At 42.4% G+C, this 17,673-nt stretch overlaps 1 protein-coding gene across 4 annotated transcripts in view; it reads left to right on the top strand.

Moving 5' to 3' along the window:
* The window catches only part of CRACD (capping protein inhibiting regulator of actin dynamics), a 280,272-nt gene extending 262,893 nt beyond the window's left edge, over positions 1 to 17,379 (top strand). For all 4 annotated transcript variants that reach the window (XM_043604484.1, XM_043604461.1, XM_043604469.1 and 1 more), the window contains 3 exons: positions 5,592 to 5,782; positions 6,362 to 6,524; positions 15,106 to 17,379. In XM_043604484.1, coding sequence (XP_043460419.1) covers positions 5,592 to 5,782; positions 6,362 to 6,524; positions 15,106 to 15,266 — 515 coding nt within the window. In that variant the 3' untranslated portion in view covers positions 15,267 to 17,379. The remainder of the gene's footprint in view (positions 1 to 5,591; positions 5,783 to 6,361; positions 6,525 to 15,105) is intronic.
* The last annotated feature ends 294 nt before the right edge of the window (positions 17,380 to 17,673 follow it).

Genomic DNA, 17,673 nt, shown 5'->3' with positions numbered 1-17,673 from the left:
GTGTGCTCGCTGTCTCTCTCAAAATAAATAAACATTTAAAAAAAAAACAGAACAAGCAAAAACTGTGCTGGGACCCCTGGGTGGCTCAGTTGGTTAAGCATCTGACTCTTTTTTACGGTTCAGGTTGTGATCTCACGGTTTGTGAGTTTAAGCCCCTCGTCGGGCTCTGCACTGACAGCACAGAGCCTACTTGGGATTTTCTCTCTCTCCTTCTCTTCTGCCCCTCCCTCTCTTTCTCTCTCTCAAAAAAAATTAAAAAAAATTTTTTTAATTGCAATTTAGTGCAGTGAATGAAAATGGATAGTTCAGTATAATGAATTGTCATCTTTCAAATAAGTTGGTTTAGGAATAACTATGCAGCAACTTGGAAAACATGCAATTGCATCAGGCTCTGCACTGACAGCATGGAACCTGCTTGGGATTCTCTGTCTCCCTTTCTTTCTCTCTCTCTCTCTCCCCCTTCCCCGCTTGCTATCTCTCTCAGAAAAATAAATTAATTAATTTAAGCTGACCCTTAGTTCCCTAAAGCTTTGTGGGACTCATGTTTGCAATCCCCATTGACTTTCAGAGCTAGGTGTCTGGGGGCCCGTCCCTCTGGTGAAAGTATTAAAGGTTGGGGCCCCAGGTGTGGAATCCAAACCTTTTGTTCCTCAAGGAGAAGCTGACAGTTGTGAGTTCCCTCGGAGTTATGGATTGCTGTACAGGGGGTGGGTTTATGGTGAAATTGTGTCTCACCCTCTCCAACCTCCTTCTGTGTGGAGTTTTTCTCATTCACCCATTGCATAGTTGTTCAGCTGGTTTTTGGATTTTTTTAAAAAGGGAATTGTTCCATATATAGCTGCATATTGAGTGTGTCCATGGGAGGGGAGGGGTGCAGGACCCTCCTATGTCACCATCCTGAATTGGAACCCCCATTTTCAGTTTTGACATTAGCCTTTGTGTCAGTAGCTTTTATGATCATCCACGTCCCTCTCACTGTCTGGAGGACTCTCTCACTCTCCTTATCTTCTCCCGGAAGCAATAGCTCTCTGCTGTGCTTCTTTCTTTTAGGGAAGCCCTTTTGATCATTATAATTTTCTATCCAAAACTGGCAGTGCCCCTGTTTTCTTCCCCGGTACCCAGATTCTGGGCTGTCAGGCTCTGCTAATTGAATTTTTCTTTACTTGGTAGAAAAGCAGCATGAAAGCAAAGACCACATGCCCATGGGTGCTGTCTAAAGACCACTGGGGTCTTCCTGCTCACTCTAGGCCACGCTGGCCAAACATGTTTGACTGAACACCCCATCAGAATAAAAATATTAAGCCTGGATCTCCAACTTTATTTGTTAATTGTGACCCTGTAGTGCTGTTATTAGCTAAAACACGTGGAGCATCATATACATTTAAGGTAAAGGTCACTGAAACAACAGTGGACATAACTCCGCTGTGATAATCCTCCTGTGTCCTCCTGTGTTTGCCCTCTAGCACTTCTATTGCAGATGTCATCTCATTCCAAAATTCCCACCTCCTTGTGGCGGGTGGAACGGATATTAAGTGGCCCTTTCTCCCAGAACTGACCTTTGGGAGCAGTGGTTAAAACCCTATAAGGGCAGGATGCACTGGTTCATGTCCCCAGAAGCTGAAGGAGGGAATTGGAGTGGGCTGTGGTTCCCCTTGTCCGCTGGGTTTAGAATGTGAGAGAATAGGTTTAAACAGATATTTTACCTTGGCTTCTTCCACCTCAACTCTGATTTTTCTATGACCCTGTGGTAGCTGTTTGGCCATTTCGTGGGCCTGCCCCAAGTAAGTGATCTAGAACTTTTACTTCAGGATGTGGGAATCGGTGCCATTATTTGTTGAAGACCTTTGGGCATCCTGGGCTGAAATTCAGACAGGAGCCACATTTTAACATCCTAAAACATTTTCTGTTTATTGATCCCCAGCTACAGTCCAGACCTGTTAGGCCCTTTACATATATTGTGTTACAGCCTTTCTAAAGTCTGGTCATAACTCCAGGATGTGCTATTCAAACCACAGTTCTAAGGAAATAAAAATCTGGCTAAAGATTTATCTTTTCAAATAAAAAAAAAGTAGGCAATTCTACTTTAAAGGTATGTTGACCCTTGTGATAAAATGCTGGTCAGAATTGTTGGCAGGAAACTGGCCAGTTGTTTTAATGACCTTTCCAGGCAAGTTCAGGTAGAATGTTTAGTGTAGGATTCCCTTTTACATAATAGCTTTAAATTTTGTTTAATGTTTATTTATTTTTGAGAGAGAGAGAGAGCACGAGCAAGCAGGGGAGTGGCAGAGAGAGAGGGAGACACAGAATCTGAAGCAGGCTCCAGGCTCTGAGCTGTCAGCACAGAGCCTGACATGGGGCTTGAACTCACGAACTGTGAGATCATGACCTGAGCCAAAGTTATATGCTTAACCAACTGATACATAATAGCCCCTACATAATAACTTTAAATGGAAATCATTTGGATCTTGGCAGTTTGGTTTCAGACATTTTCCAAACAGGTGTTACACTGCCCTGGAGTAGAACAAAACTTAAATTATTTCCTGTGTGTAAAGCCTCTCAGTTAAGCAGAATGCTTGAAGTGGTGAATAGAGTCAACCCTTAAACATCATGAGGGTCAGGGGTGCTACCTTCCTGTGTGGTCAAAATCCCTTTTGACCGCCCCCCCCAGAACTTAACTAGTAGTAGCCTAGTGGAAGCCTTCCTGATAATATAGTCGAGTAACTCATATTTTGTATGTTATATATGCTAAATACTTACAATAAAGTAAGCTAGAGAAAGGAAAATCTTAAGAAGACCATAAGGAAGAGAAAATACATTTACAGTACTGTACTGTATTTGTAAAAACAAAACAAAACAAAAACCGCGTAGGGGAGCCTGGGTGGCTCAGTGGGTTGAGTGACCAATTCTTGATTTCAGCTCAAGTTGTAATTCTGGGATCACATGGGATTGAGTCCCATGTTGGGCTCCTCGTTGGACATGGAGCATGCTTAAGTTTCTCTTTCTCCCTCTGCCTGTCTCACCCACCCGCATGCGCTCTCTCTCTCTCAAAAAAAACAAACAAAAAACCCGTGTGTAAGTAGACTTGGCCAATTCAAACCCATGTTGTTCAAGGGTCTAGTGTATTTGTATTTTTTGTTTTTGTTTTTGTTTTGTTAACTAACAATTAACTAAAAATACCTTTCAGGTTTTTTTTTAATACTTCTGAAATGTGTCACTTTTCTTTACTGTGTTAGATCATAGCTGAAACTTTATTTGATGACTAGGGAGAGCATAATGACCAAGACTCATTGTAAATAGGAATTCTTTGTAGAGTATTATAGGTCTAAAGGTATAGAAAAGCAGAATCTGCCTCCTTTTTGTGCTTGAATTCTTAATTTGATTTTACTTTGGTTCTTTCTCCTCAATAAAAAGTCAAATCAATGAGAGCCCTGGTTGGTAAGGTTCTGGATCATCAATGTGTAAACTTGTAGTGAATTTCCAAAGAACAGGTCTATAGTGAGCCCTTTTCATTTGAGGTAGTAAAGGACTCATTGATGGAATGGTTATCTATAAAAGGGCTTAATTTTTACGTGAGGAAAAGAAGGGGATGATTCCATAGACATAAATAGTAAGTACAGGTCACTTTTGTAGAGTGGTTTCTATCTGCCAACTGGTTAGTATGATACCCAGGATCTCTTAATCTTCACGGCAGTCTGATGAGGCATGTGCCATTGTCACCTCCACTTTATGGATTAGAAGACCTTAGAGAAGTTAAGTAGCTTTTCTAAGGTCACACAAGGTCAAGCCCAGGGCTGCTCAATTTAAGAGTCCAGTTGCTCAACCTCTGATTCCAGCCACCTGTGAAGTGTGTTTACCCCATTGCATAGGCAAGACAGTCAACCACAGGAAAAGCTCAGACTGGAAGTCAGGAGTCCTAGGCTCAAACTTCAGCCTGTGCACTAACCGCTGGGTGACCTGGGGCACCGCACTGGATTGCTGTGGCCCCTCATACTCACTCTGTCAAAAGAGAACATTGGACCAAAATCACAGTTTCCTACTTCATTCCTCAGAGCCCCACTGCCCTCAGCAGTCTCATGGGATAGATCGAGCAGCACCCTTTTTACCTCGTTCATACACTGGGTAGGATGTTTGGGAAGGGGTTAAATAAAGCAGTAAATAAGAATAATAAATCAAATAGCAGCCTGGGTCCCCTGTAGGCTTGAGATTTTCTGACACTGGGGATTGTATTTCTAGTCCCATTTTGAGGGAAGGAAAAGACTTCTCTTTTTCTGTTGATAAGAAATATTACCTCTCCACCCAGAGAAGTCCCTCAGGCATCAGTGCAGAGTTCGTGTTAGGAACGGACAGTTGAATATTTCATGTCACTAGTTCTAAGGGGTGAAGGATCAAGGTAAGTGAGCAGTTTCACTGTAAACCTCCCTTTGCCTTTACCAGTTTTTTTTTTTAATATTTATTTTTTGGGAGACTGCAAGCAGGGTAGGGGTAGGGAGAGGGGGACAGAGGATCTGAAGCGGGCTGTGTGCTGACAGACTGACAACAGTGAGCCCAATGTGGGGCTTGAACTCATGAACCACGAGATCATGACCTGAGCCGAAGTTGGATGCTCAACTGACTGAGCCACCCAGGTATCCTTGCCTTTACCAGTTCTGATCACTATTCCAGTGAGGTCAGTGAGGTGGGCGGGGGGGGGGGGGGGGGGGGGGGGGGGGGGGGGGGGGGGGGGGGGGCGGGTCTCCACACCATCAGCCCGTCCTCAGATACTAGCTGGCTTTCTTACATTTCATATCATTCATATCAGTTCTGATGCTGTCTACCTGTCCCACAAGACTGTCCCCACTTCAGATGCCATTCCCACATCCAGGTCATCACCTATGCTTCTGACCAACTTAAATCAGAGATTCCCATGACCCCCTCCTTGGGTTCAGTTAATTTGGAAGAGCGCCTCACAGAACTCAGGGAAACTATTTACTTATTAGATAACCAGTTTATTATAAAAGGATGTAACTCAGGAACAGACAGATGGAAATGATCCATAAGGACAGGGTATGGGGAAGGGGCATGAAGCTTGCATGCCCTCAAAGGACACCTCTCCCCACAAATCTCCATGTGTTCACCAGCTGGAAACTCCCTGAACCCTGTCCTTTTGGGTTTTTATGGAGGTTTCACTATATATGCATGACCAATTAACTCATCAGCCATTGGCAATTGAAATCAGCCTCTAATCCTGCTCCCCTCCCCAGAGGTTGGGGGGTGGGAACGAAAGATTCAAACCTGATCACATGGTTGGCTCCTCTGGCAACCAGCCCCCAGCCTTAAGGATGGTCCCAAAGTCATCTCATTAACGGAATGAGGGACACCTTATGCTCTCATCACTTAGGAAATTCCAAGGGTTTTACTGTGTTCTAGAAATGGGCATGAAGATCAAATGTATACTGCTTTTTAATTTTTTTTTAAAGTTTAATCTCTACGCCTAATGTGGGACTCGAAGTCATGACTCCGAGATCATGAGCCACAGCTCTACCAACTGAGCCAGCCAGACACCCCCAGATACATCATATAAATCGGAATAGCAGTCTTTTTTTTGTCCCCAGAAAAGCCTGTTCTTCAGAGCAGGCACTCGTTAGATGGCTCCAAACTTGCGGAGAAGGTTGAAACTGCGCAGCCACTGTGGATAACGTTAGCACTGCAGAAACAGAAGGGGTTTCGGGAGCAGCAAGCTACTCGAGAGGAGAGGAAGCAAGCCAGGGAGGCCAAACAGGCAGAAAAGCTCTCCAGAGAGAACGTGAGTAGCCTGGTCTTCCGCTTTAACTTTTCCTTCTCGAGTTTGGCTATCTTTTAGGTAGGTCACAAGGGTTTAAAAAAAAAAAAGCTAGCTGGGAGTGGTGAATGCTTAGGGTAGAGCAGTAAATAAATTGACAACCATTAAACCAGGAAGTGTTTTCAAGTAGTAATTTTGTTTGGTTTCCTTGTGCTCTCAGTTAGGTTAATCTGATTTGGTAGAGTCCGTGATTATTAGCAGTGATCCACACACACTGCAGTTATGTGAGAAATAGGAAAGTGAATACATTTGAGCAGTGAGCTGGGAGAAGAATCAGGAGTCTTGCTCTGTGGCCCTGATTTTATAGTCTGTTCACTGGGACTCCTACAAAAGTGGCTTTCCCTCTTTTGGGACCTTTGTCTTGAGCTGCTCCATGGCTGGCATCATGGTTGGCCACGCATTGCTCCCAAGTGCAGTCCCGTTTCTCCTTCAGAGGCAGAGGTTGGGGGCTGGCAGGCAGAAGCCCCCCCAAGGCCTTGCACGGTCAGTCTTTCCGTGTCCTGAGGTTGAACACACACTTGCCCTGACTCTCTGCCCACCCAGGTCGGTGTCATCCTGCAGGCTGGAAGCAGCAGTATCAGCAGAGCAGGCTCCTTGCACAAGCACAGCCCACAGCTGGAGGAGAAGAAGCCGGAGACCGCAGCGTCCAGGCTTGAGCGCAGGGAACAGCTGAAAAAGGCCAACACTCTTCCCACATCTGTGACAGGTAGGGAGAGCAGGTCGGATTCCGTGTAACTGCGGTGACAGGCTTGTCTTCTCACAGCCACTTTACATCCTTGAGTTTGGGAACGGGCACAGCGTGCGAGGCTCTTCACAGCCCCAGAGGTCAGCTTTGAGAAAGCACTTCTGGTAAAGACCACCAGCAGCTCCCCATCACCAGTGGTATGGTGGTAAATGGTTAACGGTCACCCTTCAGGGACTGGGGAGACCTCTGATTTTAGCATTTGAGTTTTCGTGGGGTAAATCCTCCCACTGCAGCCAGTTCCAGGCTACCAGTGTGGTGTCACCTGGCTCCCTAAATTCCTGGACATCAAACAAGCCCTCCCGCTCCGACACCCCGCTGCCTGTAGCCCCAACAAAATGAGGTTTGCTAACTTGCTCTCCTGTAAGGGAGACCATGTACCAGAAGAACCACCTAAAGAAAGGAAGAGGCAAGATTATCAGAGGATTTGGGGGGAAAAGGGTGAAGTTTAGGTAAAATTTAAGCGATGTGGGGTTTTGACGGGCTCAGAGCAGCACAGGGTTGTATGTAGAGGGGTTCACATCAAACCTGAGCTGAAAAGTGCACTCAGGGTCCAGTTTCCTTTGACACAATAAACTTAAATTTGTGGAGGCTAAATCTGAAAACCCCTGCTTGGGGCTCTGCACCTAGCTGGAACTGGAAGCTGCTTCTCTGAATCAGTGACCCATGGGGCTCAGATACTCCAGGCAAAGTGGGAAGGTCTCTGCTCACTGATGGGGATTCAGAAAGCAAGTTTCTGACCACATTAATTAACAGCAGGGTTTCCTATTCATGACATATAAAAGACACACATTAAAAAAATTTCTTTATTCTATTAAAATGATTGGTCATGTTTCCAACTGTTACCTTGTTACAAATCACTTGAAGGAGGGATATGAATGGGAACAAGCTTCCTCCCAGAGGTTAACAGGGCCTGTTTTCCCTTCTGAGCAACCCTGTTCCCTAGAGGGCACCCACCCCCCAGATCTAGACTTTGTAATGCCTTTGTTACCTGCCAGCTTGGGTATGGAAATGGAAAGAGGTCTCAACCACTAACGCTATACTTAATATTTTGGTGAGGAGAGAAAAAGCCTTTATATTTGAAAACCACTTTGGAGCACCGTATAATTTCTCAATAACCTCCATGGGCATAATTTCATTTGATCTGACACCCAAGAATTGAAGGTTCTAAACAAACGGGTGTGCCACCAAGATCATTCTTTCAAAATAAAGTTCCAGAGTCAGAGATCACATACCTTTCTCTGACAGACTTCTTGGACGCTCTAAAGAGTTAATGCAGTTCAGAGTGGCTACAGCTTAATAAAGCAAACCTTTATTTTTGTATTCGTCTTTTCAGTCAGTATTTGTAGAGTTCTCATTCTGTGTAGGCCATCGCCATGGGCAGTAAATAGGACTCAGAGAGAAGCCAAGATCCCTCACCTTAGGAGGTCTCTAAGATCTGATAAAACAAGTGTTGGAATTGTGAGGCCAGCCTGAAAGTCTAGAGAGCCGGTAGGGAGTGGAGGCCCCCAGCGAGAGCTTGGTACAGAGGGGAGCTTCTGACCTCACCAGTTTGATAAGTTCAAACTGCTGGTTTGATCTTTTTCTTCCTGGAATTGACTGGTTGTATAGCTAGAATGACAACATTTACCTTTTATTTCTTATTATCATGTAGGCAGAGCTGTGCACAAAAACTTAGGCTTCTAGAAACTGTGAAATTAAAACCAACCATATTCTAATTCTGTATGTAACAGTTATGATCACCCACTTTCTTCCCCTAATTGTTCTCACTAAAGATGCCCAGTGTTTCACTGGGTTTTCCTTTCTGAGTCTTTTACTTTTATTTTAATATAATTTATTGTCAAATTGGTTTCCATACAACACCCAGTGCTCATCCCAACAATGAGCTCATCCCTTGTCAATGCCCATCACCCACTTGCCTCTCTCCTCCACCAACCCTCAGTTTATTCTCAGTTTTTAAGAGTCTCTTATGGTTTGCCTCCCTCCCTCTCTGTTTGTAACTTTTCCCCCCTTCCCCTCCCCCATGGTCTTCTATTAAGTTTCTCAAGATCCACGTATGAGTGAAAACATATGGTATCTTTCTCTGACTTATTTCACTTAGCATAATACCCTCCAGTTCCATCCATGTTGCTTCAGATGGCTAGATTTCGTTCTTTCTCATTGCCACGTAGTATTCCATTGTGTACATAAACACAGTTTCTTTATCCATTCATCAGCTGATGGACATTTAGTCTCTTTCCATAATTTGGCTATTGTTGAAAGTGCTGCTATAAACATTGGGGTACAAGTGCCCCTATACATCAGCACTCCTGTATCCCTTGGTTAAATTCCTAGCAGTGCTATTGCTGGGTCATAGGGTAGTTCTATTTTTAATTTTTTGAGGAACCTCCACACTGTTTTCCAGAGCGGCTGCACCAGTTTGCATGAATCCATTAGCAGTGCAAGAGGGTTCCCGTTTCTCCACATCCTCGCCAGCATCTGTGTTTTCCTGATTTGTTCATTTTAGCTGCTCTGACTGGCATGAGGTAGTATCTCAGCGTGGCTTTGATTTTTACTTCCCTGATGATGAGTGACGTTGAGCATCATTTCATGTGTCTGTTGGCCATCTAGATGTCTTGTTTGGAGAACTGTCTATTCGTGTCTTTCATTTCTTCACTGGATCATTTGTTTTTCAGGTGTGGAGTATGGTGATTCTGTATAGATTTTAGATACTAGCCCTTTATCCAATATGTCATTTGCAAATATCTTTTCCCATTCCATTGGTTGCCTTTTAGTTTTGTTGATTGTTTCCTTTGCAGTGCAGAAACTTTTTATCTTGATGAGGTCCCAATAGTTCATCTTTGTTTTAATTCCCTTGTCTTTGGAGACAGGTCGAGCATGAAATTGTTGTAGCTGAGGTCAAAGAGGTTGTTGCCTGCTTTCTCCTCTAAGGTTTTGATGGTTTCCTGTCTCACATTCAGGTCGTCTTTCATCCATTTGGAGTTTATTTTTATGTATGCTGTAAGAAAGTGGTCTAGTTTCAATCTTCTGCATGTTGCTGTCCAGATCTCCCAGCACCATTTGTTAAAGAGACTTTCTTTTTTCCACTGGATGTTCTTTCCTGCTTTGTCAAAGATTAGTTGGCCATACATTTGTGGGTCCAATTCTGGGTTCCCTATTCTATTCCATTGGTCTGTCTGTTTTTGTGCCAATGACCATACAGTCTTGATGATTACAGTTTTGTAGTAGAGGCTAAAGTCTGGGATTGTGATGCCTCCCGCTTTGGTTTTCTTCTTCAATATTACTTTGGCTATTCAGGGTCTTTGTGGTTCCATACAAATTTTAGGATTGTTTGTTCTAGCTTTGAGAAGAATGCTGGTGCAATTTTGATCGGGATTGCATTGAATGTGTAGATTGCTTTTGGTAGTATTAACATTTTAATAATATTTATTCTTCCAATCCATGAGCATGGAATGTTTTTCCAATTCTTTGTGACTTCTTCAATTTCCTTCATAAACTTTCTATAGTTTTCAGCATACAGATCTTGTACATCTTTGGTTAGGTTTATTCCGAGGTATTTTATGGTTCTTGGTGCAATTGTAAATGGGATCAGTTTCTTTATTTCTCTTTCTGTTGCTTCATTATTGGTATATAAAAATGCAAGATTTCGATACATTGATTTTGTACCCTGCAATTTTGCTGAATTCATGTATCCCTTCTAGCAGACTTTTGGGTGGAGTCTATTGGGTTTTCCATGTAGAGTATCATGTCATCTGCAAAAAGTGACAGTTTGACTTCTTCTTTGCCAATTTTTCTTTTTAATTTTTTTTTAATGTTTATCTTTGAGAGAGGGAGAGAGACAGAGTGTGAGTGGGGAAGGGACAGAGAGAGAAGGAGACACAGAATCTGAAGCAGGCTCCAGGCTCTGAGCTGTCAGCACAGAGCCCGACACAGGGCTTGAACTCACAGACCATGAGATCATGACCTGAGCCAGAGTTGGACATTTAACTGACTGAGCCACCCAGGCACCCTCTTCTTTGCCAATTCTGATGCCTTTGATTTCCTTTTGTTGTCTGATTGCTGATGCTAGCACTTCCAACACTATGTTAAACAACAGCAGTGAGAGTGGACATCCCTGTCATGTTCCTGATCTCAGGGGGAAAGCTCTCAGTTTTTCCCTATTGAGGATGATATTAGCTGTGGGCTTTTCATAAGTTGCTTTTATGATGTTTAAGTATGTTCCTTCTATCTTGACTTTGACGGTTTTTATTAAGAAAGGATGCTGTATTTTGCCAAATGCTTTTTCTGCATCTATTGACAGGATCATATGGTTCTTTTCCTTTCTTCTATTAATGTGATGTATCACATTGATTGATTTGCGAATATTGAACCAGCCCTGCAGCCCAAGAATGAATTCCACTTGATCATAGTGAATAATTCTTTTTATATGCTGTTGAATTTGACTTGCTAGTATCTTGTTGAGAATTTTTGCATCCATATTCAGCAGGGATATTGGCCTATAGTTCTCTTTTTTTGCTGGGTTTCTGTCTGGTTTGGGAATCAAAGTAATGCTGGCTTCATAGAATGAGTTGAGTCCCAAAGTTTTCCTTCCATTTCTATTTTTTGGAACAGCTTGAGGATAGGTATCAACTCTGTGTTGAATGTATGGTAGAATTCCCCAGGGAAGCCAACTGGTCCAGGACTCTTTATTTGTTGGGAGATTTGATAACTGATTCAGTTTCTTCACTAGTTATGGGTCTGTTCAAATTTTCTATTTCTTCCCGTTTGTCCAGTTTGCTGGCATACAATTTTTCATAGTATTCCTTGATAAATTGCTTGTATTTCTGAGGCATTGGTTGTAATACATCCATTTTCATTCATGATTTTATCTATTTGGGTCATCTCCTTTTTCTTTTTGAGAAGCCTAGCTAGAGGTTTATCAATTTTATTTTTTCAAAAAGCCAACTCTTGGTTTCATTGATCTGCTCTGCAGTTTTTTTAGATTCTATATTGTTTATTTCTGCTCTGATCTTTATTATTTCTCTTCTTCTGCTGGGTTTGAGGTGTCTTTGCTGTTCTGCTTCTAGTTCCTTTAGGTGTGCAGTTAGATTTTGTATTTGGGATTTTTCTTGTTTCTTGAGATAGGCCATTTTCCTCTTAGGACTGCCTTTGCTGCATCCCAAAGGGTTTGGATTGTTGTGGTTTCATTTTCATTTGTTTCCATGTATTTTTTCTCTAACTGCCTGGTTGACCCATTCGTTCTTTAGTAGGATGTTATTTAACCTCCATGCTTTTGGAGATTTTCCAGACTTTTTCCTGTGGTTGATTTCAATTTTCATAGCACTGTGATCTGGAAGTGTGAATGGTATGATCTCAATTTTTTTATATTTATTGAGGGCTGTTTTGTAACCCAGAATGTGATCTAGCTTGGAGAATGTTCCATGTGCACTCAAGAAGAAAGTATATTCTGCTGCTTCAGGATGTAGAGTTCTAAGTATATCTGTCAAGTCCATCTGGTCCAGTGTTTCATTCAGGGCCATTGTTTCTTTACTGATTTTCTGTCTAGATGATCTGTCCATTGTTATAAGTGCAGTATTAAAGTCCCCTACAATTAACACATTCTTACCAGTAAGATTACTTATGTTTGTGATTGTTTTATGTATTTGGGTGTTCCCGAATTCAGTGCATAGATATTTGTAATTGTTAGCTCTTCCTGCTGGATAGACCCCATAATTATTATACAATGCCATTCTTCATCTCTTGTTGCGGACTTTAAAGTCTAGTTTTTCTGAAATAATTATGGCTTTCCAGCTTTCTTTTGACTTCCAGTACATGATAGATAGTTCTTCAACCCCTCACTTTCAATCTGAAGGTGTCCTCAGGTCTAAAATGGGTCTCTTGTAGACAGGAAAAAAATGGGTCTTATTTTTTAATCCATTCTGATACCCTCTGTCTTTTGGAGCATTTAGTCCATTTACATTCAGTGTTATTATTGAAAGATAGGGGTTTAGAGTCACTGTGTTAATCTGTAGGTTTCATGGTTGTAGTGATGTCTCTGGTACTTTGTGGTCCTTGTAACATTTCACTCACAGAATCCCCCTTAGGATCTCTTGTAGAGCTGGTTTAGTTATGATGGATGAATTCCTTCAGTTTTTGTTTGGGAAGACCTTTATCTCTCCTTCTATTCTGAATGACAGGCTTGCTGGATAAAGGATTACTGGTTGCATATTTTTCCTGTTCATCACATTGAAGATCTCCTGCCATTCCTTTCTGGTCTGCCAAGTTCCAGTAGATAGGTCTGCTACTACCCTTATGTGTCTACCTTTGTATGTTAAGACCTGTTTATCCCTAGCTGCTTTCAGAATTTTCTCTTTATCCTTATATTTTGCCAGTTTCATTATGATATGTCGTGCAGTAAATTGATTCAAGTTACGTCTGAAGGGAGTTCTCTGTGCCTCTTGGATTTCAAGGTCTGTTTCGTTCCCTGGATTGGAAAAGTTCTCAGCTCTGATTTGTTCAAGTACACCTTCAGCCCCTTTCTTTCTCTCTCTTCTTCTTCTGGAACTCCTATGATATGGATATTGTTCCATTTGATTGAATCAGTTAGTTCTCTAATTCTCCCCTGGTGATCCTGGACTTTTTTTTTAAAATCTCTTAGCTTCCTCTTTTTCCATGTTATCTTCTAATTCACCTCTTCTCCCCTCTGCCTCTTCAATCCATGCTGTGACTGCTTCCATTTTGCACCTCATTTATAGCATTTTTCAATTCATCATGACTATTTTTTAGTTCCTTGATCTCTGCATCAGTAGATTCTCTGCTGTCTTCTATGCCTTTTTCAAGCCCAGTGATTGATCTTATGACTATTTTTCTAAATTCTTGTTCATTTATATTGCTTATATCTGTTTTGATCAATTCTTTAGTGGCCACTCCTTCCTGGAATTTGAGGAGAATTCTTCCGTTTCGTCATTTTGGCTAGTTTTCTATCCCTTGTGGGTTTTAAAAGCTTGTTATGTGCTCTGCACCTGTGAGCACTGCTTTATTAAAGAGGAGGTCATACACTGTCCAGGGCCTGGCCCTTCAGGAGGTGTGTTTTGGAGAGTTACTTGCTCTCTGTTGTTGTAACTTTGGTTATTTTATTTCCCTACTTGTAGTGATGTTTTGGACCCTCCACCAGGTGTGCTTTGATTTGTTCCTTGAAGTAGCTGTGGAAAGGAAAACAGATAAACAGGAAAGAAAAACATGCAATCACACAAATGAAACAAACAAACAAAAACAATCAAAAAGCAAAAAACCAGAAACACCAGCTACAAGTAAAGAACAGGGTGGAGGTGGTGCTGATGGAAGAGCACATACAAAGAGAGAAATGACAGGGGCAGGGTAAAGGAAAAAATAAACATTGACCAGGCAGAGAGACTAAATAGCTTAATTCAGAGAGAGAGCAAGGAAAATAAAGGAGGAGGCAGAGAAAAAGAAATGAAGATAAAATTATCTAGAGAAACTATAGGCTTGATTATTCCAGAGAGAGAAAGGAAAGGAGGTGGTGTAGAACATGTATCAAGAGAATGGATTAAATATGTCTGCTAAAACAAACCAACAACCAAGTACCCAGTCTAGAGGAGGGAAGAGATAAGGAGAAAAGGAAGGAAGAATATATCTAAATAACAAGAATTGTCCTAGAATTAATCCAGGCAATGCAGCAGCACTAGTCTGGAGGAGGGGGCCATCTGGTTCCTCAGCATCTATCCCACTCCAGTAGACATGCAGTTACCTGGCATGAAGGGGCGTGGTTTGGTGTAGGCGGGTCCCACCTCCACTGTGGGCCCCAGGAACCCATCCCTGAGGCCCCACCTTGGTCGTGGTGGGGAGAAAAATGGCGACCTCCCAGCCTCTTCTCCACTGACCGGTGTCCCAAATCACTGCGCCGTCCTTGCTGTGCTGTGGGCACAGATGAGGAGGTCTGTCTTGCTCTGCCAACTTCCATGCCCTGGTACTTGGCTGGGATTTAAACTCCCGCTCCATGCACCCCAGCCCTGGGTCCCAGCTGGTTTTGTCCTGTGCCACAGTACTTCAGGGAGAGGACTGCTTTCTCCTACTGTGAACTGCGTCCCTGACCTGCCCCCGAACCCGGCGGTGGCTCCCCTCCTCCCCAGGTGCACAAACAGGGCAGCCGGCCCCAGTACGAAGGCCCCAGAGTTAGAGATGGGATCCCTCTCCATCCTGGTCGGAGGTTTTTCTCTTGTCTAGATACAGTCCTACACTTCCCCAGCCACTCTTTCTCTTCCCTTTGTCTCTCTGCAGAAGAGGATCCTTCCTCTCCATGCCTACACGGCCCATTTTATCTCCCCTAGTTCACAATCACCCACCTACAGCCCGTCAGGTTGTCCCAGTGTCTCCTTGTTAGACTCCTGTCTCTTTTCCTTCTAGACTCTCTGTTTGAGAGACATGGGAAGTATGGATCCCCCTACTTTTCTGCCATGTTGGCCGGCCCTGAAATCTTACCCTTCTGATACATCAAAATGTGGTTCTGACTTTTATTCTTATTCGTTTCCTTCTAAACACGATTCAGTGGAGATTTCGGATTCAGCTCCCCCTGCACCGCTGGTCAAAGAAGTCACCAAGAGGTTCTCAACCCCAGACGCTGCCCCCGTGTCAACAGAACCAGCTTGGCTGGCGTTGGCCAAAAGGAAAGCCAAGGCCTGGAGCGACTGTCCACAGATCATTAAGTAGAGTGACTCTTAACCCACTCCTGTTGCCAGTTATTGGCTCTTCTCTTGTCCTTGTTATTTATTTTTTATATGAGGTAAAGAAACCAAGCTAGGGAAAAGCAGCATGTTTTATAGGCTCTAAAATAATTGTTTAGAAACGGAACTGGTGGCGTTCCTTGTAAAGAGTGTATTTGCACAATCCTAGGTCCTGGTGCCTTGAGCTCCTCCTCATTCTTCCATCCGAGGGACCACACGAAGCAAAATCTCCAAACTAAGAACTTCTTACGAGAGCCTACCATGCCCATTCTACAGCGCTCCACACATAACACACCCACACACCATTTAGAACAACATGTCCTTTTGCCAATATTTGTAATGGTTTGTGATTCTCTACTCCAGTTTACCCTACCATTTGTTTGGTGGTTTCTTTCCTTTTCTACGGTAATGGTGAAAGAAAGGATCATATAGATAGAAACAATAATGCCCATTCTCCTGAATGCAGTGAGTAACTAGGTATCGTAACAATCTGGCTGCCACCTCTTTCCGTGTCTGCTTTTCTGAATTCTCCCTGGTCTGAAACTGTAACATGCACATGTCCACCACACTGCTATTCCACAGGTCCTGCCACACCAGGACTCCCTTAAGAACATATTAAACATTTGGCCCAGTTGGCTCCTAGGCAACATTTTTATTTACCATCATGAAGAAAGGAAGCAACATATTCTCTTTCCGTCTCTGAGAATCCCCATCTAGTGCAGTGGTACTTAAGATGTCCTGGCTCCATCCCAGTCCTACCTACCAAATTAGATCCTTTGAGGATGGGCCAGGACTGTCTATTCTGGCAAAACTCTTCAGACGAATTCTGATACATCCCAGAGGTTGAGAACCTTGGGATAAACTGCTTCCAGTGTAATCTAGCTTTTAAAACTCTGAAAGGGAGGCTCATTTCACCCCAAGAAGCAAAAGTGAGAGAGGAAAAATAACCCATCCCCCAAACCAGCCATTTATTACAAGATAGGAGAGGCTACTGACATTACATGTCTCTGAATATTCCCTTAGGTCTTTAGGGAAAATTGACAGGAAGCCAAGATTTGGAGCCTTTGTACTAAGGACTTCCTATGGAAAGTTTCTTTCTTTACCGTAATTGAATGATTCATATTTAGAGTCAAATGTTCAAGAGCATTTATAATTTTGAGCATTCACCTTGATACCTTTAAAAAACATCTCAGAGTCTAAAGTGGCCTTGTTGCTCCACACATGTGGTCCAAAGAAGGGACACGGCAAGCATGAAGCATAGACATACCAGCAAACCCACACTTTCTATTTCATGGTGCCAGCATATTCAACTTTTAAGATTCTGACTCCACAATACAAGTACACATCCTTCACTCAGTGCAAGGGGAATCACATTCCTTTTTCCTCTCCTACAAAAACATTTTATCAGTATCCATCATGCTGAGCTCCCTCAACATGCAATGTGCTGTTATTCTGTCATTTACCATATAGAAGGCATCTTTTGGAAATGATGGCTCAACCTCATGGTAGCAACTGGCAAGTGTGGTCAAGCGGATAGTTGTACTCTTGCAAGTCGGATTTAATATTATATATACTGGATCAGACTGTTAAGAATCAGTGTAACTTGAATTTTTTTTATTCCTGCGGGAAGCAATTAATATTCCAATGCATGTTTTCCACACTGATGTTCATTTCTAAATCAAACATGTAGGCATTTGTTAGTTTTCAGTGATTTCATTACTAACATAACACCCTTTTGAATGGCAGTCTTTCCACCTAGAGCCCTGGTATTCTAGTGCTACAGTAATTCTTCCAAACTTTGTCTTTCATCCTGCCAGCTTTGGATAATACCACAGTAAGGGTGGAGAACAGGGGGAAGAAATCAGATCACTGAAGAAGAATACTTAGAAGAGTCAACTCTCTACTGGCTCACATACCACATAGGAGAAACGCCTTAGTCACAAAGCTCCTATGAAAGTCTTTAGAAGTTAAGAGTACACTGGGGAAAGGGACAGTCAGAGCACTTACTTTCAACCACTTCCTGAAGGGTACATGTTTAATATTTCATGTAAAATGACTCCAAATTGCACTAAATACCAATGAAGTGTTATTTTGCTTTAGTTGTGCTGCAGTCTTTTCTGATAAACTATGGGGGAAATTCAAAACAAAAACACTTTTTTTTTTTTTAAATCAATGATTGCTATGTTAAATTTTTTTTTAAACTTGAAACACATACTTCTCTTGGCAAGGTTAACAGATTAACTCTGTTCATAAACATATATAGAGAGTTTTTGTTTACTTTTTTAATTTTTCAAGTGCAATTGTTTCTTACACATTAATTACTATTATCATTTTAGCCAGTTATCAGCAAATTATAGTATGTATTCATTGTCTCTTCTTGTGACATTTAGTTT

The sequence above is a fragment of the Prionailurus bengalensis genome, chromosome B1 (genome assembly GCF_016509475.1).
Source record: "Prionailurus bengalensis isolate Pbe53 chromosome B1, Fcat_Pben_1.1_paternal_pri, whole genome shotgun sequence".
NCBI lineage: Eukaryota > Metazoa > Chordata > Mammalia > Carnivora > Felidae > Prionailurus > Prionailurus bengalensis.
This window is presented reverse-complemented; position numbering and strand designations above follow the sequence as displayed.